Source organism: Sciurus vulgaris (genome assembly GCF_902686455.1).
Source record: "Sciurus vulgaris genome assembly, chromosome: 7".
NCBI lineage: Eukaryota > Metazoa > Chordata > Mammalia > Rodentia > Sciuridae > Sciurus > Sciurus vulgaris.
In genome coordinates, this window is record NC_136467.1 from 10,526,291 (window position 1) to 10,549,100 (window position 22,810).

The 22,810-nt window shown below is 41.8% G+C and overlaps 1 protein-coding gene and 1 long non-coding RNA gene across 12 annotated transcripts in view; one reads left to right on the forward strand and one right to left on the reverse strand.

Annotated features, from left to right (window-relative positions):
• The window catches only part of ARID1B (AT-rich interaction domain 1B), a 405,422-nt gene that overhangs the window by 153,586 nt on the left and 229,026 nt on the right, over nucleotides 1-22,810 (reverse strand). For 8 of the 11 annotated variants that reach the window (XM_079146755.1, XM_079146754.1, XM_079146753.1 and 5 more), the window contains one exon: nucleotides 10,081-10,122. The exons of the other annotated variants lie outside the window; for them this stretch is intronic. In XM_079146755.1, coding sequence (XP_079002881.1) covers nucleotides 10,081-10,122 — 42 coding nt within the window. The remainder of the gene's footprint in view (nucleotides 1-10,080; nucleotides 10,123-22,810) is intronic. 11 annotated transcript variants of the gene reach the window in all.
• On the forward strand, nucleotides 13,134-17,220 carry LOC306665362. The gene is made up of 2 exons (XR_013764995.1): nucleotides 13,134-13,427; nucleotides 14,515-17,220. It is a non-coding gene; the product is annotated as an uncharacterized lncRNA (long non-coding RNA).

The following is a 22,810-nucleotide window of genomic DNA, read 5'->3' on the forward strand; positions in this document are numbered from 1 at the left end:
TCTTCCCAACAGAATCTGAAGTGCTTGATGATTATGAGCTCTGTGCTCAGGAGTTCACAGGCAAGCCCAGAGGTAGGTCTCAAATTCTATGTGCACATCTCCAATGAACGAGTGCTTGAAGACAGGACAGGAGAATATGGGCATTTGTATTATTACTGGGAAAATTAAGTACTCAAAACACAGTGCCAAAATAATGTCCCCAGAGAAAAATGGAATCAGTTAAACTCCAAGTTACACAAATAAATAAGCTTGCTTCCAGAAGAATACCTTGTTCCTTAAAAAGACCAATCCCAAGATCTATAACGTTTAATTCCTAATGTCTTCTTAAACAATGTGCAGAATCTGACACAAGTAGGAATGAACTGTCTGCATGGTACCCTCCACTCAACTTACATATCAACACCATCAGGGAAAGGCAAACCTCAATGCAATGTGACCTACCCACCATAGGACAGATGCCATGCAGTCAATAATCCAGTGTCTGCCAGCTAACATCACCTCACAGAATATTTGGTCTAGCAAAAATTGAGCTCCTTTAGCACGAGGAAGCATTCAGTCATGACACATTTCTGATTTTTCATATAAAGTCTAAAGATATTCTGCAAACCTGACACATCCTTTACTGGGCTACTACACCCAGGGGTATTTGATCACTGAGACATACCCCCAGCCCTTTTTATTTTTTATTTTGAGACACAGACTCACTAAGTTGCTGAGGCTGGCCTCAATCTTGCCATCCTCCTGCCTTAACCTCCTGAGTCCCTTGGATCACAGGCATGTGTCACTGTACCTGGCCTACTGGATACTTTCTGGCTAATTAAACCCCACAAATATCTTGTGGTCACTTAATATTTCAAAGAGCACACACAAACCCATTTGAATTGGAATGCAGAAACTTTGAAGAAAACTATTGTTTTCCCTATTGAATATAGATCTCAAACAATTTGAGAGTCTTAAGACACAGGGCTGAACCACATGAAAATGCCAACATTAGAGCCTTTTTACACTGTAAAACTGACAGTGACAATAGATTAAATTCTGCAACTTTGTTCTATTATGTACTTCCTGAAACTGGGAGGACTAATAACAAGCACGGTTACATTCTGTATAGAGTCCTTGCCTGGGAAGCAGAAACGTGTGCTTCTGTGCTGCCGTGCCCCTAGAAAGGGCTTAAAATAAGAAACTTCTCTGTCAGCCTTCCTCATTTTGGGGAAAAAAAATTGAGATTAATATTTTTAATTACTTTTCCTCTTGGAGAAAATGATAAAAAAATGATCAAAAATCTAGAATCAGTTGAGGCAGTGCTGAGGAACTCTGGAAGGAGATGAAAGGTGGCAGAAAATAAAACTCCTACACTTTGTCTTGCCTTTAAATTTTTTTTTTTTTTTTTTTTTTTTTTTTTTTTTTTGCGGTGCTGGGGATTGAACCCAGGGCCTTGTGCTTGCAAGGCAAGCACTCTACCAACTGAGCTATATCCCCAGCCCGCTTTAAAAATTTTTGCCTGACTTTATGACACATTTCTGATTTTTCATATAAAGTTTAAAGATATTCTGCAAACCTGACACATTCTTTACTGGGCTACTATACCCAGCGGTATTTGATCACTGAGACATACCCCCAGCCCTTTTTATTTTTTATTTTGAGACACAGACTCACTAAGTATATGAATGAAGATTTGTTTGTGGACAAAAACATATCTCTAAGGACTAGGATTGAAGCTCAGCAGTAGAGCGCTCACCTAGCACATATAAGGCACTGGGTTCAATCCCCAGCACCACGTTAAAAAAATTAAATTAAATAAAGGTGTTGAATCCATCTACAACTAAAAAATAAGTCAAAAGGTTTATCTCTACCATGCCTCAAGTATTCTTAGTATTCTCATATGAATACTAACCATGATGAGGACAGAGCTGAAGGTTGGCCCCTACAGACACAGGAAGCCTGTCAGAATTAAAGCCTATAGCTGGAAAGAACCTTAGTGATAGCTAGGAAACCAACCTGCCAAATCCTACACTGGGACTTAAAGAATATGGGTCTGTTTAGCTCCAAGTCAAGTAGTCTTATAATTGTAAGTTACCAGGACAAAATTCCCATTTCATATTTAATCCAAATCCAGAACCCAACAGCTCTCAAGTAACTCCTCATGCCATTCAAAACCTTCTGCCAACAAGCTGCCTCTTTATCTCTGAACTGCATATTCTTTGGCCTTCAGAGCTTTTGATCTTTCCTAAGTTCTATATTCATCTATTCCTCTAAAGTCAGAGTTGAAAAAGAAGTTAAATATCATTTAAAAAGAGATAAACACAGCAAGCAAATTTACATCAAAACATTAGAGGAGAATGTAAATTTAAAAAATTTTCCCCAAATCTTTCCTAAATAAGAAATAATAAAGCAAAATTGTTTAAAAATTAAACATGTAAGTGCCTGAATCACCAGTAGATGGCAGAAGCAGAGGCCGGGAAATTCTGGAACAAAAGGGAGCCAGTCAACATGGATCCCCAGATCAGGGCAGTGTGCCTGGGGCCTCATTCCTTCCTTGAGTCTTTTAGTGGAAAATAAACACATTTGTTTACTTTACCAATACATATTCTATCATTTTAATTTAGAGTCAATGATCAAAATAATAAACTTGGTCCTTTATTTTTCTAAGACTTTAATTACATAAAACATTTTTAAATGCCAAAATAAATCCTTCACAGTATGAAAAGTTATGTGAGTTCCTAAGGTTATGAACCTCAAAGAATACGTGTGCTGGCATCATCTCAATGACATTGTTACCCTGAACATACTTTTATTTAATCTAGGGTCACACTCATTTAGAGAGTCATCCAAGTAAATTCACTAGAAAATATATGCTGGTAAGATGGCAAAAACCAGGACCCATCAGTTTATGTAGCTTCACAAGGGGAAGAGAAAATTTTTTAAATAGAAGACTAATATATGCTTTGTGGTGGTTGCATTCATAAGAAGAATTATTTTAATGGGTAGAACTTTACTATGCTAGACTAAACATTCTAACTCTGAAATGCTGTATCCGTAACCCCCGGACATCACCCCAGGCAAATCAATGAATAAATGACCCACTGCAAGTGTCACCACTGTAAGGATACCCAATTTCATTCCCCTACCTGAAACTTCTCTACTCTTGGAATGTGTCAACTGTATTATGGTTTATATTTTTTTATTGAATAGACATCCTCTGTTTTACAGCACTTTACTAAGACAGCAAATTCCTTCTGTTATCTACTTATCTTCTCGAGTTCCCAATTTTTTAGTCAATTAAGAAATGAAAATGTGTTATGCTAAAATGTTTTGTGTCACAGAAACACTTGGAAACGTCATTTTCTAGACCAGTTCTACCCAGCAGAGCTGGTGGAACTGCTCTGTACAGGTAATGTGCCAATCTGGTAGTCACCAGTGCTACGTAGCTACTGAAATGAGACTAGTCAACCTGAAGAAATGATTTTTAAATTTAACCTTAATTAACTTACATTTGCACAGTCATATATGCAATTCAGAAATGACTGAAAAGACAGTGTGCTTCTCACACAGTTCAAGCTGCAGCTCTCCAAGGTGGATGGGCAGAAAGGCAGAGAACAGGAACCTCCCACTTTCCCCAAGGTTCGCTATTTCGCTTTCAAGGGGCCCACTCAGAGACTGGCTGCCATGGCTCTGTTCTATTCTCCTCAGTTGTGAAGACAAGAGAAAGGCAGAGGATTTTCATAATGGTCAGATGACAAAAGACAGAAATAACCCCAATGGGATTTAAGTCACTGTCAAATGCGATCCTCAGGCTAGACAATTTTCCACCATTGAATATATCTTACTTAAAAAATAAAATTCACTTTTATTTTACTTGAAAATGTATAGATGAATAATTCCTTTGTTATTTATAATTTTTATAAGTCAAATTAGAATCCTATTCCATTCTGTAGAACACAAGAAACAGATTCAGTTTTGGCAACTACACCACAGAAGAACATACAATTCTATCCAAAACTTATCTTTTTTGGACTTTCCCCTGGCATAGTATCATTCTAAAAGTTGTGAGTAGAATGTGAGGTCAAAGGAAGCAAGAACATATCATTCCTTCCACCACATTTCCAGTGACAGCCCACACATGTGCATCCCACAGACAGTTGTCTCAATGGAAAGCAGTGGATTCCAAGGACTTATGAATATAACTGCAGAACCTCAATAACAAACATTCAAGTGAAGCAAGGTAACTGGAACCAACTAGTTTTTGGTGTCTACACCCACTCAGCATCTTCAGTATTAACAATGAACTTGTCTTTCTTCAGGTGGGCACCACAGAGCTTCAATATAAAATGACACACTAACATAGTAACCTAGATAATGGAAAATCAGTGGAAATTTTCAGAATAGAAAAGAATGCAGTATGGGGCTGGGGCTGGGGCTCAGTGGTAGAGCACTTGCCTAGCATGTGTGAGGCAATGGGTTCCATCCTCAGCACCACATGTAAGTAAATGAATTAAATAAGGGCATTGTGTCCATTTATAACTAAAAAGATATTTTAAAAAGAGAATGCTGTAGTAACATGTTAACATCTCAACTTCTCTGTTCTTAGCAATCTCAGCTGCTATTCTGCATAGTAGAAGTCTTGAATGATCATCAACACTTACTTGCCCTTAACCACATGGAAGTCAATACGAATATAAAAAGATGAACATAAGAATCTCTAAGTATACAATCGTGCAGGGAACAAAATGCCACATAATGGAACTGGGCCAGGCCAGGCCAGGCCATGCTGTGTTCCAAAAACACAGCATGTTCCAAAAGACAACAAAAACAGGTGGCAGGAGAGAAATTCCAAGGAGTTGCAAAGGAAGTGAGGGCTGCTGGGCTGGGAAGGTGAGCCCCCAGCACCCTGCACACAGAGGATCCCACAGCAGAAGGGGAGGGCTGGGACTGGAAGGGAAGCCTGGCTGAGAGGTGCAGAGAGGAAGAAAAGCACCCCCGGGAACAGCGAGTGCTGACCCAGCGAGTGGAAGGTGCAGCGTGTCTGGGGGACCACATTAGGTGGGGCTAAGAGGATCAGCTTAAAATTTCTAACTATTTTTCTAGTCATTTTTAACCAAGACATGGATCAAAAATAATAAAGGAGGGGAAACAAAATTAGGATTTACTTTAAAATCTTATTTTTAATACTTAAATTTAGGCTTTTCCAATGAAGGCACACTAATCCTATAAAATCATGTAATCAGCCCCCCCGTTGGCTGCCCCTGGGACTCTTGACTTATTTTGTCAGAGAATCACACACTTTTGAATATGTTCGGGTCTTAATCAAAACCAAAGTCAAGAACATTGGTATACAGTTTGTAGAACTTCCTTTTTATGGCTATAAAATTTTTGTGCCTCAGCTAAGTACTAAAAATTATTACCAAAAGAAAAAAAAAAAGGTAAGTGGAGAGAAAGAAACGTAATGTATAAATGTAAAAGGAGAAGTAGAAACTATATCCAGGACTCAGAATATCAAGGAGGAAAACCAGATTACTGAAGTCCTAGTTTTCGTCGAGGCTCTAGGTAACGAGCGGCACAACCTTGGGGCCAACTGGTCCTTTGGCCTTTGGCCTCTGGCTTCCCATCCAGAATATGGAAGGAGACAGGCCACAGGATCTTACGGATCTCTTGAAGGATTAGCATTTCAGGATTCTAAGAGAGGGGAGTTTCAGGAAAAGATGGAAAGAGAGAAATGTAGAAAAGGTGGGAAGGAAGAGGCCCAATGAAGAGGCCCTGAGTATGGCTTGGAGACCCGCGTTCCTCAGTCTGATGTGCAACCCTAGGGGCCAGTGGGAGAGCTGCAGCCAGTGTGCTGGCTGGAGGGCTCTCATCCCCTGTGGGACACTATGGTGACCTAAATGTGCCAGCTTCCTTTTCCCTTTCATTCTAGGACCAGCACAGTATGTTTACTCTTGATAGTATCATGATTCATCCGAAATTGACCTTTCCATGTGCATCTTTTGTTAAGCAGGCATAAAAATCAGGGTATTCTTCTTCCGAAAAACATACCAGCCAAAACAGTATAAAAATATTTTTGGATCTGTGGAATTGTGATGAATTCAGAAGACAGATATGGAAAACAAATAAATTGGTAATATATAATACATGTTTCTGTCCATAGACACTTAAAGAGAAGCCCTAGAACATTATTTTGATGATCAAATTATATTACTGCCAAGTAAGTAAGCACTAAGAATTTACTCCAGAAAATTAACTGTATTGAACAAGAGATAGGGGTTTTAATCTTTGCCTTGGCTTTATGCATATTCATTCATTCTGCAAAATATTTAAGAACATGCCCTGGAGTTGGAGGGCGAGATGTCACTGGCACATACAGTAGAGAGGACAAGCTAGGGTGGAGCCCTGATAAGACATGATAGTGCAGGGCTGTGGAAGGGAAGGAAAAGCCAGCGGACAAGAGGACCTGCCAAGCACTGTTGTGCAAGCCGCAGGAAGTGCGCAGTTAAGGAAGAGCAGGTCAGGAGGGTCAGATGCTGGGAAGAAGCTCATAAAACGTGCAAATGCAGGGAGTGGATTGTTCTGCTAGGTTTAGAATTAGGGGAGATATTAGAGAGTTTAGAAAAGAGGTAGGGTGGGGACAGAAGTGAAGGACACTGGGAAGTGATGAAAGAAAGGCAGGTAACAGTGCACACCTCATCACTTCTGAGGACGTTCGGAGAATTAAAAAAAAAAAAAAAAAGATCTGCTTTGGAGGCTGCCCTTCCTAGTGAACCACTGTTCCCGCTGTTATTGATTAGCCATGTGACCCTATGCAAGCTACTACACTCTCCAATTCCTATTCCTCACTTTATTTAATTCTCATGTACAATAGCTTAAATAAAAACTTGCTTCTTTATAATTCTTAACTCAGCTATCTTCGAAAAAACTAGAAGACAAGGACATTTATGGCCATGGAATTTTAAAGAAATTTATATAGACTGATAAGATTTATTTAATAAATTTCAACAACTAGGTGCAGTGACAGGCAGCTACAGTTCCAGGTCATTAGGAGACTGGGGAAGAAGCAATACCTGAGCCCAGGAGCAGGGCAAGGTAGTAGGGGGGGCCTCTGCTGCAAAAGAAAAAAACCAACCACAACAACAGAAACAAAAACAAAATGACCCAGGGTGTTTTGCTCACTCCTCTGTCTTTTAAACTTTGTGGTATAACTTAAAAGCAATGAAAGTCAACTTTTAGCCTTTTTTTTTTTCTCTTTAACAATATAATTACATATATGTATGTATAAAGTATATATAATTATGTATAATTATATCACACACACATGTATAATTACATTTGCTTAGCTGATTTATCTTATCATTATCGCTAGCAGCTTCACTTTGTTCACTAATGAAGGCACACTAATCCTGTAAAATCTGGTAATCAGCCCATGTTGGCTGCCCCCTGGGACTTTTGACTTATGTTTTCAGAGAATCACACACTTTTGAATACTTTCAAGTCTTACTCAAAACCAAAGTCAAGAACATTGGTATAGTTTGTAGAACTTCCCTTTTCCTAATAAAAACATATATTACCCATTTTCTGCTTTGAAGCACCTCTTCTAGGCACCACAATTCTTGTTTTTTGCAACTATACATAAAATTAATTAGCATTTTAAACTCAACCTGTATAGAAAATACTAAAGAAAATCAAAATTATTTTAAATTTAGAGGAAAAAATCAGAACCACTAGAAAACAACTGAAGTGCTTAATATACCCTGGGAAAAAGTTTGAGTGTTTCAGATTCTAAGTTACCTTTAACAGAATAAGCCTAATAAAATAATAAATTGGTACTTCTATAAAAGTAAGAGTTAAGCAGAAAAGCACAGATATTTCCCATCAGATTAGCTTTAAAACTTTAACCTTAAATCTGTGCTCATAGTCAGGATGGTTTTGTGTGACTACAAAACTGTTTTCCTGGGTTATAGTTTCACCACAGTCATATACAAAAAATAGGCTGTCTGTATCTTTGGGTCCTAAAGTATGTTTAAGTCCTTTTCCAGTGACTCTAAAGAAGTCTCTTTAATCTTTCTTAACACAATATTAAGTCTGTAGATTTTAGTTGGCTTAACAGGTGATGAAGAATTAGAAGCAAAAAGAAATGATCAAAGGTTCATTGAGGATCTCCCCTGAAAGGATCAGAGACAGCCGCAGGATAGATACAGAGTCCAGGAGACCGGAAGTGTCCACTGATTTCACCAACACGATGTTATTAATTTGTTATCAGTGAGTAAGATATTTATTTTCCCTAGCAACTATAAAAAATAGAAAAAAAATCAATTATGAATGTGTTCAAAACCTGGCCAATTCAGAATACCTAGACCTTTTAAGAAATACGATCATTTTTGAAATTCAAAAATATATTTAGTGGTAACCAGATAAAGAACAGTAACACATTTCATATTTCTTATTTTTTAGATAAAAGTGAAAAGCATCTTTCAGATGCACTCAAAGTATTAACTTTAAAAATCACTGAGTTAATTGAAAAGTTTTAAACTGTTTTCCATACACGCTGAATTTAGAACTACAAAAACAGCCTGATAGGTTCCTCCCAGGGCTAAGGCAAGTCTTTACATGGGAAGGTGGATCCCAGGTGCGGGCTGCAATGACCTTCCGTCTTTGTGCTGCATACTCAGTAAGCTGGAAGGGTTGGGAAGGTGAGTCCACAAGAACGGACTCTATGGTTTATTAAATATGCAAGGGAGATTCTGCAAGCATGCTGGGTATTAAAGAAAAAATGAAAAATTCAGAAGATGACCATACGTTAAATACTGCGAAATATACTGAATTAGCTCTATTTAAAATTAATAATTTCTCTTAGTAATTCCTGAAATATAGAAGCAAACTATATTAAGGTTATGAATTAGAGCATATCGAATATTTACAAAGTATCAAGCCATCTTTTTTCTCTTAATTGCATATAGTCAGAACGTAAAGTCTTCAGTCTGTAACCTCAGAATAGTCTTCCTTAATGTGTGTCTTTCTAATTAAGTTACTTGGTATAAAAAATAGCAAGTCTATACAAAAGATAAGTAATCCTGTAACGAAATCAGGACTAGAAGATCAGAATTCTAAAAACTCCGGATTCCTCCCCGGTGTTCTCTGCCTCAGAATGACGTCATACATTCCCTGGTCTCCTGAGCTGCTCCCACCAGCACACACCAGGGCCATCCTCCTAGTGGCCTCTGTACTCTTCGCTGGCACCTACCTACCACTCTGCCAGCTCGGGTACAATAGCTTTCACCTGTTCTATTGAACTGTCTTTGATGGGTCCCAAGCAAATCCATCCTCCCAAATATGGCCTCCATTGCAAATCTGACCACTAAGTGTTTAAAATCTTCTAATAGCTTCAGATTTTTAATAGGACAAAATTATCTTTAACTTCTCCCACCTAAAATCATGCCACACAGGCAGGATGTGACTACTTCTAGTTCCCTATATTATTCTCCATGGTTGGTCTCCTACCTGAAATAGCTCTAGATTCTCCCGCCCTCCAGTCCAGCCTCAATGCACGCCAATCCAATTCAAGTCCTCCAAAAGCCGAGACCAGTCTCCCAGAAAGCCTCCCCCTCTGGACTCCACCCCTCCCTCAGCCTGAGCCTGACCCTAGTGTGGAGGTGCGTCCACTGCAGGCCGATTTAACTGCAGGCCTATTTTTTGGTTGATAGGCTTTTCTTTGCCAGCAGACAGTGGTCTCCTTAAGGGAGTCAGCATGAAGCGGGGTGATGGAGCCCATGAGGCAGAGCTCAAACTCACAGCGCTCCCGAGGGTGGGCTGCTGGATTTTAGGGTCTCCAAACTGGGGGAGTTCAGTCAATTCTGTTCTGTGGCTAAATCAAATTTAAAAGTCAATTCCTGCTAAATGAAACCTTTGGCTTCCTGTACTATCCCATCTTCCACAACACAGAGGTTAAGAAAATAATGACAACTGTAAGCCTAATCCTGAGCACAATCAAAGGGAAATCCTGTGAAGATTTTAAAGAAAACCTTCCCTGTTGAGCCCTCAGAGCCACCGAGCAACAGATGGAGCCTGCACAACGAAGGACCCCAGACTACACACCTTGAGTCCAAAGGCTGCGTCCTCCGAAGCCAAGACTTCAACCTGAAATCACAAGGGAAAAGTGATTGAGGCACTATGGAGAACGACCGAGTCCAGTCACAGAGACCAGAGCACGGGAAGTGCCCAGGGAGAGTTCTGAGGACGGTGGTGGGCTGCTGGCAACAGGGCAGAGACATCCGCTCCCTGGCAGGCCACCCCATGGTGGCCTTACGGTGTGCCAGGGGCAGCTGCTGGCGGAATCCACCTGTCCTCACATGGATGAGGTAGTGGCCAGCCTGCTCAAGTCACATGATGCTGCACACACTCTTTTCATCCTTTCCTGACAGACACTGAGGAGGAAGCTATGCTCAGGAAGCAATCTGACTCTGCTGGCCTGGTGCTAGTAGTTGCTTGCCTGCTCAGAGCGGAGTGGGTGGTGCTGAATCTCTGGAATGTTGCAGAGCAAGAGTTCCTGAAAGCAGTGCTCTGGAAAAGGCAGGCAGGGTCCCTGCAACAAGTTGTGAAAGGATGGCAAAACTTCAAACCTGGCTGTCAGTCGTATGCATTAGAAGACAGAGCTCATTAACATGGATTTAAAAAGCTGCATGGAACAAGACATGTATTGATAATTACTGTTTTTTAAACATAATTATTCAGACTGGTGTATAAAGCTTTTAGCTTTGACTACTACAAAGAGCCAATACTTGATGGAAAAGAGCAAGAAAGAAGGCAACAGAACAAATGTGAATATGTTTAAAGAGCCCCAGGAGGGGGTCGTGTGGGGCAGTGACAGCAGGCTCTGACTGGCTTCTCTGCAGGTTTTAACCCTTTTAAGTTAGGTGTTGTGGGGTGTTCAAGCGGAAGGCACACAGGCCTATCCAATGAATCTTGCTCTAAAACCAGACTCTTCCCCTGGGGACAGAAATACAGACAGGAAGATAATTCCAGGAAGACTGTCATGCAGTATGAAAGTAAGGGGTTAAAGAGAAACTGCCAGTGAAAGTCAGGCACTCTCTTTCTCTCACTCTCTTTTACACACACACACACACACACACACACACTCCTGATAGAGGCTGGTGGGTGCGGAGGGAAGGCAGGCTGGATTAGGAACTGAGAAGATGAGCAGCCACATTTTGATGAAAACCATATGTTGCTGATACCAAATATGATTTTAGGCTAAAGACTGAAATGTTGGATCAACTATAGTGGAAAATCATTATAAGATTCACTGACAGCATTTCTGTTTACACTCCAATTTCCTAAGCTAACTGTGTTAGATTTAGAAACAAGCCTTATTATAGACTTTTAGCTTAAGAAAACAAAAAAGCGATCTGCATTTTGCATGTTTCAATGTCCCAAGCCCTGCCTTCTAGAACACTAGGTTACTGACCTCAAGTACTTTTAAAATTGCATCCCTAATCAACACTGGAAAGTTTGGGTTAAAAGGAAAGAAGAAACACCGCATTTGCGGAATCTTTCTGCGAACACAGACATATCTACGCACCCCGCTGCTCCATCAGCCCTCAACTTTGATGTAGGTACCTTAACACACGTACGATTATTTTTAATTATGTTACAGTTCAAATGGACAAAAAACATCTACAGAGTGAGTTCTGCATACTTTAACACTATAAAATGTCAAAGTAGCACTAAAATTCAGTAGCAAACACAAATCTATTTAAAGATAAGGCTTACTAGCACATTCCACAATTAGTGGTGACAGCAGAGCAGAACTGGGATCAACGGGATCCTTCGCCCCAACTCTGGTTCCAGCAGAGTTCAGAGAGGTGTTCTGAAATTCCTAAGTATCATACTTTTAAACCAATTTAACTATAGCAACTTTATACAAATACTAATGTTCTGTTCAAAAGCACTATGATTTTAAAACATATGCACCCCAGTTCGCTATCCTTTGCAGAAACTGCAAGATTTTAATTTCAGTGCCTACAGAAAAAAAGTTGATTTTAAAAAGCACAAAATGACCATCAATTTAATATTGAGGGAATATCAATGTTGAGAGAATAGCAAAGGTTCTCATGTTGGGTCTATGAGCAAGTTTACCTATGTTGGAAGGAATCCCCCTCTAGTGGGAGTAAGAGGGTATTTCAACCTTCACATAATTTTCAGGTAGTAGTCATTATTAAACTTATCAACAAAAATCAATCAAGCTTTTTGTACCTTTTGACATAAAAAATTTTAAATAAGTTGATAACTATTTTGTATTTCATAAGCTCAAAACACCTATAGTTCTTGTATATCAACTGTAAGTGCATCTGTGTTAATCTGATGGGATTTTAGTTACTAGTCAAACATCAAATTTAATTTGGATACAAAGTATTCACATTTTAAGATAAAACAAAAAGGTAAAAATGGAAAGGTAAGTTAATTCTCAGTGGAAAGACATGATCCTGTACTAGGAAGACACAGTGTTGATATCAAAAGGTTAATCCTTTGCCTCCACTAAATTTGCATATATCTAACTTAAACTTCTCAAAAGAAACACCCTCATTCTTTCATTTATGAAAACTTTTTAGACACATTACATACAATGTTTTGTGCTTAACGTCCTAAGATAGTTGAATGATGAATATTACAGAAATACCTGAGTGAAATGTAACTAAACACCCATTACACAATTTAAAAATTCAATTTCAGAAACAATAAGATGAGATTACTCAGTGTGCCATTTCTCTTTTGGACATTAGTTTGGGGAGACTTAAAATGAGCACTGTATAAAATCATACAAAGTCACAAGTATTTTCACAGATAAAACTAGGACATAATGGCCAACGTTCTCCACACAGATGTTAGTGAAGCCAGAATTGGGGACAGGCAGTTAGTGTAGAAATAGGGAATCGGGTCAGATCGAGAAAATGGAGGCCATAAAACCATCTGCCTCTGGAAGTTGGAGACTGCTGTGGGAGAATGGAATGTCAAGGACCTGCAGAACCCATTGATAACCAAATTTACCTGCCCTTGTCAGAGACTGCAGGCAAGAAGATGCTGATTAATGCCCCCTGGGCCCTTACCTGCCTGAGTCACTTTGACCCTCCCCTGCCCCATCCGCTTCTCACCTGCAAAACCAGGCCTAACCTGTAGGCAGGAAGGAAAGAGATAAGGGGAGAGAATGGGAGAATAAAACCCATAAAAAGGACAGGATTTGCTCATCCCACGGATTCCGCCTTTGGGTCCCCTTCTTCCACCCGGGAGAAGTCTGCTTTTACTTTTCTTTAATAAAGCTGCATTTCCACTCTACATTTGCCTCGGCGTGCTTCTCCGGCGTTATACTTCAACACCTGAGGAAGCAGGACTCGTCACCGGTAAAGAGCGGTATCAGATTTGGAGGTCCCACCGAGATCTACGCCGAGGTAAGTAAGCCTTTCTCTTCGTGCACCTCAATCTGTCCGAGGTGCATCTTTCTGTCTCTTTCTTTCTGGAGGGCAAAATGGGCACCCGTCGGCTACTTAAATGCAGTTAGTGCAGCCGCCATTCTTAAGACTCGGGTGAAAGGTTTCCCGGCCCAGGCAAGTTTCCAATCACCTGTTCTGCAGGCATGTTGGGGCTCTGCTGAAGCCGTTTCCTACTTTTCTGTCCAGGCCCGGAGCGCAATTGCCGCCAGTACACAGTGTCCCTAGTCCTGATCTGCCCAGGATGCGTGGAGGCGGAGGAAGGGTTGGAACAACTGCGGGGTTCTCGGCCCGGGCTACTCTCGGGTGAACCCCAAAGGTTCCTTCTCCGGACTCCCCCTCCCGACAGCCCTAAGGGGTATCCAAGGCGATCGGTAGACAAATGGCACTGAGGGAAAGCGCCAATTACATTTGCCTCCGTATGGGCCGTGCATCACACCACACACATCCATTCCCTCCTGGATGTTTCCCTTTCACTTGCCGATCAGACATTAAACATTCAGATGGTAGGATTAAGAGAAAGACATAAGAAAATTAGGTAGAAAATGCTTAGGTTATCTTTGTTTGCATATTTAGCCTTTGCTAGTGTGTTTAAAGTTTTCCTGTGCTTAAAGGTGCTCAGTGTGTTCTAAGCTGCAGGGAGGATGTATATTTTAATTCGACGCCTCCCTTGAATCCCTCAGGGAACAGGGTATTATCTGTCTAACAATCAATAGGTGTCCCCCTCACCCTTTGGAGATTCCTTTAGTCTACAAAATAGGCAGTAAGATGTGCAATTCTTTTGTTGTGGGTCCCTCTTAATTAGGAATTCATAGTGGCAGGGAGGAAAGCAGTAATGCCCTTAAGTCTGAATCCTCCAAGGGTTTCTAGCACAGGGCAAACTAGAACCCTAGCACTTTGCCAAAGAAGGCCAGAAATCACTTTGGCAAAGCCAAGTAGCGAGAGACGGGTTTTCTGGACCGTATTGAAGCTCAAACTTAGGGAGACGTCCCTAAATATGGTCTCCGGCGCGGGCGCCTGAGGTCTATTTTTCTTTTCTTCCACTTAGATGGGAGCTTCACTCTCAACAGTATTGCCAGGTTCACCACTAGCCTGCATACTGAAAAACTGGGACAAATTTGACCCACAGACACTCAAGAAAAAGCGCCTCATTTTCTTCTGCCGCCAGGCCTGGCCTCAATACAAACTCTCTGATGGAGAATCTTGGCCGCCAGAGGGAAGTATAAATTTTAATACCATTTTACAGCTTGATAAATTTTGCAAAAGGGAAGGAAAATGGTGTGAGGTACCTTATGTTCAAATCTTCTTTATTCTAAGGGAAGACCCCAAATTATGCCTACAATGTAAAATAGACTCAGCCATAACCACTACCAGAAAGGAAGAAAACCTTAAAGAGTCACCTACTGAGGGAAAGGAATTTTCTGCTAATGTCCATCAGCAGGCCTCCTGTCCTCCATACCCTGGTCCTTTTCCATCTGCCCCAGTGGACAGATCAAATATACTACCTCTCCAGGAGATGCCAGGAGGAGAATTTGGACCAATTAAAGTATACAACCCTTTCTCCCTCCAAGACCTAAGACAGATAAAAACAGACCTAGGGAAATTTTCAGAAGATCCAGATAAATATATTGAGGTGTTTCAAAACCTATGCCAGGTGTTTGACCTCACCTGGAAGGATATTATCCTGTTACTTAACCAGACTTTAACCTCCAATGAGAAGGAAGCCACTCTAAAAGCAGCTGAACAATTTGGGGATGACCTACACCTTGCTCATGCCCCAGGAGCCCAAACTAGATCCAAACCCAACTATCCATCGGGAGCACAGGCAGTTCCAAGAAATGATCCCGACTGGGATCCAAACGATGAACAGGACGCTTGGAAGATCAGACACTTCCAAATGTTAGTCCTCGAGGCCCTTAGGAGAATCAAACAGAAGCCTATTAACTATTCCAAGGTTTCTGAAATTATACAAGGTCCTGAGGAAAGCCCAGCTATTTTTATGGAGAAACTCAGGGAGGCAATGAGAAAACACACCACCGTGGATCCTGAATCCACAGAGGGCCATTTACTTTTAAAGGACAAATTTATCATTCAGTCAGCCCCAGACATTCGGAGGAAATTACAGAAATTGGCATATGGCCCTGATCAATCCTTAGATGATATCCTCCGACTTGCAACTTCCGTTTTTTATAATCGAGATGTAGAGGAAAAGAAGGAAAAAGAGCGTAGAGACAAGAAAAAGACTGAAGCGCTGGTCTTAGCCCTAAGAGGAGTTAGCTTCCCGGGTGAAACAGGAGGAAAACGGAATGTACCTCAGGCCACAAAAGGAGTTTGTTTCCATTGTGGAAAGGAGGGACATTTCAAACGGGAATGTCCCCAAGCCAAACGGCCACCGCCGGAGCCCTGCCCTAAATGTCAAGGCAATCATTGGAAAAGCGACTGTCCTCAGGGGCGTAGGTCCTCGAGGCCAGACTCTTCCACACAGGCCTGACGGGGCCCGGGGCCGATTCTAATGGCTCCCGTAACTCCTATCACTACACATGAGCCCCGGGTATGCTTCTCCGTAGGGAGCCAAGAGGTCAACTTCCTCTTAGATACTGGCGCCAGTTTTTCAGTGCTCACCTCTTATCCTGGACCTCTTTCCTCTAATACTATAACGGTGCAAGGAGTGTCTGGACGGCCTATTACCAGAAAGTTTACTCCCCCACTGAGTTGTGAGTGGGATGGGATGATGTTTTCTCATGCATTCCTGATAGTCCCAGAATGCCCTACCCCTTTACTGGGAAGGGACTTACTTTCAAAACTTCAGACTTCCATTACAATGAATTTGGGACCACAAGGATCATTGTGTTTACCTCTACTAGAATGTGATATAAACCCTGAAGTATGGGCCACTGAAGGCAAGATTGGACGGGCAAAAAGCGCGATCCCAATTAAAATAGTCTTAAAGGATCCCTCTGTCTTTCCACATCAAAGACAATACCCACTACGCCCAGAAGCAAAAAAGGGCTTATTAAAGATCATCCAAAACCTCAAACAGCAGGAACTTTTAGTACCTTGTAATAGCCCATGCAATACACCGATTTTAGGAGTTCAAAAATCAAATGGGGAATGGCGTTTAGTCCAAGACCTCAGAATAATTAATGAAGCAGTTGTTCCCCTCCACCCAGTAGTTCCTAATCCATATACTCTGCTATCTGAGATTCCAGCAACTGCTGCTTGGTTTACTGTGTTGGATCTAAAGGATGCCTTCTTTTGCATACCTCTGGACTCTCAGTCTCTGTATCTGTTTGCCTTTGAGGAACCAGATAGTGGATCTCAATTGACCTGGACAGTACTGCCCCAAGGATTTAGAGATAGCCCCCACCTATTTGGACAAACTCTGGCTAAGGACTTAGCAGAATTCAGAGATAAAACATCTGCAATTGTTCTCCAATATGTGGATGACATCCTGTTATGCGCCTCCACCCAGGAGGAATGTCAAAAGGCTACTACAGAACTCTTAAACTTCTTAGCCAATCAGGGTTATAAAGTCTCAAAAAAGAAAGCTCAATTATGTCAGCAACAGGTCCAATATTTAGGATTACAACTATCTCAAGGAATCCGCAAACTAGGACAGGAAAGAATAACTCCCATAGGACAATATCCTCTGCCTCAGACCCTAAGGCAACTCAGAGGCTTCCTAGGAATAACTGGATACTGCAGACTTTGGATTCCTGGGTATGGGGAATTGGCTAAGCCTCTTTACAGTCTTCTGAAAGAAACTTTACAACAAGGAGCAACCAACCTAATATGGGAACCAGAACATATTAAAGCCTTTAAGACATTAAAAGGGGCCCTACTCCAAGCCCCTGCCCTTAGTTTACCTACCGAAAAGGAATTTAACCTGTTTGCCACTGAAAGAGGAGGAATAGCCCTAGGAGTGGTAACACAAAAGAATGGACCTGTTCAACAGCCAGTAGCCTATCTCAGCAAGGAACTTGATGTGGTATCTCGGGGATGGCCCCACAGTTTGCGAGTAATTGCAGCTGTAGCTCTACTAGTCCCTGAGGCAATCAAAATCATCCTGGGAAGAGACCTTATTGTCTACACTTCCCATGATCTCTCAGGAATTTTAAACTCGAAAGGAGGACTATGGCTTTCAGATAGTCGCCTTCTAAAATATCAGGCTTTACTTCTGGAAGGACCCATAACTCAGATAAGGACTTGTTCTACTTTAAATCCAGCTACTTTCCTACCAGAAACATTAGAGGAAAGTCCTGAGCATGACTGCCAACAGGTCCTAGCTATGAATTACTCAGCTCGACAAGACCTTCAAAACCTTCCCCTGTCTAATCCAGACCTCACCATGTTCACTGATGGAAGTTCCTTTGTGGAACAAGGAGAACGCAAAGCTGGATATGCTGTGGTGACTCTACATGACACTTTAGAAGCACAATCTTTGCCCCCAGGCACAAGCGCACAACTTGCAGAATTGATAGCCCTAACAAGAGCCCTGGAACTAGGAAAACAACAGGAGAATTAATATTTATACTGACTCTAAATATGCCTACCTAATCCTGCATGCACATGCAGCAATTTGGAAAGAAAGAGGATTTCAAACAACTGGGGGAACAGCTATAAAAAACTATAAACAGATCTTAAAACTATTAGAAGCTGTCCATTTACCCAAAGAGGTAGCAGTAATCCACTGCCCTGGACATCAAAAAGGAATAGATGAAATAACAGAAGGCAATAGACGAGCAGATCAGCAAGCCAAAGAAGCTGCTAAGGGGACTTTACAACAAATGACAACCTTAGCCCCTCTGATATGGACAGGTCCTCCCCCAGAGATAAAGCCCCAATACACCCAGGAGGAGACACAGCAGGCTTTATCTAAAGGTGGTAACCTCTTGCCCTCTGGGTGGATTCAAATGGAAGATAACAAACTTTACTTACCTGCTAATTCCCAGTGGAAGATTTTACACACCCTACATCAATCTTTCCATCTGGGAGAAGAAAACACTCTCAAATTAACTCAAGAAATATTTGAAGGGAAACATATTTCAAAAACAGTCCAACAAATAGTCAAAGCCTGTGAGACGTGCCAAAGGAATAACCCACTTAACTCTGCCAAAAAGCCCCCAAGGCTACAAAGAACGGGACAATTCCCTGGAGAAGACTGGCAACTTGATTTTACTCACATGCCAAAAAGTAATGGATTTCAATATTTATTGGTTATGGTAGATACCTTTACTGGATGGACTGAGGCCTATCCCTCCAGAACTGAACAGGCAGGAGAAGTAGTCAAAGCCTTATTACAGGAAATAATTCCTCGATTTGGGCTGCCCCGCAGCCTCCAAAGTGACAATGGAGCTGCTTTCAAGGCTGCTGTCACTCAGGGAATATCCAAAGCCCTAGGCATAAAGTACCATCTCCACTGTGCATGGAGGCCCCAATCCTCAGGAAAGGTAGAAAAGACTAATGACATCCTAAAGAGGCACCTAAGAAAACTCACTCAAGAAACTCACCATCCCTGGCCTAAAATGCTTCCTCTAGCCCTACTCAGAATCAGGAATACCCCCAAAACATTAGGGCTCAGCCCATTTGAGCTCCTATATGGGAGGCCATTCCTAAGAAATGATATCCTTAAAAATCAGGAAACTGCAGATTTAGTGGCTCATATCACAAAGTTGGCCAAATTTCAAACTGAAATCTGTAAATATCCTGCATCTGAGCCAATCACTTCTCCACCTCTGTATGAGCCTGGAGATCTAGTCATGATAAAAACCGTACCTTCAAGTTCTCCAAATTTAGACCCTATTTGGAAAGGACCTTTTCCTGTAATCTTATCTACCCCCTCTGCAGTAAAAGTACTGGGACAAGAGAACTGGATTCACCACTCTCGAGTTAAAGCCTGTCATCCTGAGTCAACTCCCAAAGAACCTTCCTCCCAAGGAACTGAGGAACGATATTCCTGCACTCCAATAGAAGACCTAAAATATCTCTTCTGCAGAGACAATGGTGATATGTAAACTTTTCTTCCTCTCTTTCTTTATTATTATAAGCAGATCCACTGAAACCAATTCTTTCCTAAATTGGGCCCAGCAATATGCCACTAAATTACAGAAAGATAATTGTTGGATATGTGGGCTACTACCCCTTTCCAGCACCTCTGGACTACCTTGGTGGGTATCTCCTTTACAGGGAAATGACTGGACGAATTTACAGTCCTTAATATTAGAACAAAAGAAGGAAAAACCCTCCTTACAAACTGCTACTCGTGCCAATGTTAGCTTATGGCCTATCAATGAAACTCTGTCACTACCAGGTCATAAAAAGGCTTTCACTTTAGAGCAGACCAATGTTCAAATTTCTACTGCCATTAAGACACATGCAGGCCCATTTGCTTCTAACTCTCCACCACTGCCACCAATATGTCACAGATACAAAGATGGTTATTATCAGGTTTGGGATGGAAATTTATGGCTTACACCCACCATTGGGCATCTAAACCAAAAGGCCCCAATCTGTTGGGAACAACATAACCATACTTATGATATATGGCCTAATAGTACTCGAGAATTAGGATGGACCCCAGAGTCACAATGCCAACAAATTGTAATTTTACAAGCCAATGATTGGTTTGGAACTGATTGGCTCTATAGACCTGAAATTAGCTGGCCAGCACCCAATGGGACACAATGGATATGTGGAACTAACTTATGGCCCTGGCTTCCCCCAGGCTGGATAGGAAAATGTACTATCGGGTACCCCTGGATGCAAGGGCGATGGACCCCAAGTATAGAACAGCCAGCAAATCTCCCCAATCTCAAACACAGATGGGGACGATCTGTTTTTCATTGGTATGATCATTTAGCTTCAATGTTTATCCCACAAATTGGTTTAGAGGATGTAATGTGGCATGTGGAAACTCTAAACAATTATACCCAAACCGCCCTCCATGACGTTGAAGAAAGCATTTCTCTCCTTAACACAGAAGTGACACTCATGAGGAAAGCTGTCTTACAAAACCGAATGGCTTTAGATATTCTCACTGCAGCCCAAGGCGGTACTTGTGCCATTGTTAGAACTGAATGCTGTGTTTACATCCCTGACAACTCCGGCAATGTGACTGACATCCTTAAAGATTTACATTCTCAGATAGAGGCCATGTCCTCCCCAGACCCATCATGGGAACAAATTCTTAGCTCCTGGTTCTCTGGTACCTCCTGGTGGAGAACATTATTAGTTTCTGTCATCATCATCATACTCATTGGCGTGTTTCTATGCTGTGGTATTTACTGTTGCATTAATCTTATCCCGGTACTCATAACTTCTTGTTTCTCTTATAGACCGCCCATCTCTCAAATGACCCTCCAGCCCATTATTCCTCAACCAGACTTTTACCGTGGACCCCTCGATCGACCCGATTTCTAAAAAGGAACTCCAAGCTGCTTACCCCACGCCGTCCACTTCCAGCTCGAAGAAGTCAGAGCGGTCATCGACCCCCTTCCCCAGCAGCATGGAGTTCCTAAGATTAGAGGGGGGAATGAAGCCAGAATTGGGGACAGGCAGTTAGTGTAGAAATAGGGAATCGGGTCAGATCGAGAAAATGGAGGCCATAAAACCATCTGCCTCTGGAAGTTGGAGACTGCTGTGGGAGAATGGAATGTCAAGGACCTGCAGAACCCATTGATAACCAAATTTACCTGCCCTTGTCAGAGACTGCAGGCAAGAAGATGCTGATTAATGCCCCCTGGGCCCTTACCTGCCTGAGTCACTTTGACCCTCCCCTGCCCCATCCGCTTCTCACCTGCAAAACCAGGCCTAACCTGTAGGCAGGAAGGAAAGAGATAAGGGGAGAGAATGGGAGAATAAAACCCATAAAAAGGACAGGATTTGCTCATCCCACGGATTCCGCCTTTGGGTCCCCTTCTTCCACCCGGGAGAAGTCTGCTTTTACTTTTCTTTAATAAAGCTGCATTTCCACTCTACATTTGCCTCGGCGTGCTTCTCCGGCGTTATACTTCAACACCTGAGGAAGCAGGACTCGTCACCGGTAAAGAGCGGTATCATTAGGACAGACATAAAGAAAATTCTGAATGTTCTGATGAGAAACATACTTGATTTCAATGACAGAAAACTTATCCAGGGTTTTCTCCAGTGCAGAGGTGTGGAGGGACAGGTGTAAGGCACTAAGCAGAAATAGCCCAGCTCCAACAACAAGGCCACTCCAAATAAGACTGTGATCAACCCTTGACAAAGCAGGGCCCCAAAGGGTCCCCTGTGAGGACCTCTGAAGAGCACTGAAAGCAACCTGCAAGGGGAGCCGCTGCCTCCTCCCTCCCATTGTCCTTAGCCCCCAGCCAAGAAGAGCACAGCCACCATCAGCCCCAAGCCTCCCTGCAAGGAAACTCAAAAACCTGAATTCACTAATGTACGAGAACCACCGATTCTTTCCCTTTCCCTTCAAAGTCCTTTTCATTATACCTGCAAAACACATGCTGAAAGCACAAAAAATACTAATTCTAGAAGTAACCTCAAACTGCTGCATTTTAACTTAAAAAAAAAAAAAAATCCTAAAATCAGGATCACTGTATCACAAAAGAGGAAGCAAAGTGACAAATAATGCCCTTTTAAAATCATGTATGTTGCGCATGGTGGCGCACACCTGTAAACCCAGAGACTTGGGAGGCTGAGGCAAGAGGATTGTAAATTCAAAGCCAGCCTCGGCAACTGAGCGAGGCGCTAAGCAACTCAGCTAAGCAACTCAGCAAGACGTGTCTCTAAATAAAATACAAAATAGGGCTGGGAACATGGCTCAGTCCTGAATACAATCCCTGGTAACTCCCCCCCCCCCGCCCCACCCCACAAAAATCGTGAAGTAAGAACCTTATTCATAACTAAAGGATTGTGAGTTTAAAAAGTTATCTTATCCAATTTTTCTCCCAACAAATTAGTAAAGATTTAAAAGGCTGATAATTGCAACCCTGACAAAGGTTTGGGTAACTGATCCAACCACAGTAGTACACAGCTGATGAGAACATATATTGGAATGAAGTACAATTTGGCAGTGTTTACCAAAATGTGCGACCAAGAGTCTAAGTATTAACCCAACAATTCCACTGATAATTAAAGGCAAAAATAAAGATTTGCCAGGATATTTAATGAATTTGTTTCTAATAGTGAAAAGCTAAAAACAATCTAAATGTCCACCAACAAAGAGTTTCTAAAAAATTACTACAAAACATAGAATACTATGTTGTTGAAAAGGAGTAGGCCCGGGTGGTGGTGTGCCTCTGTAGGGTCAGCTACTCATCAGGCTAAGGGAAGAGGAACATCTGAGTCCAGGAGTTTGAGAC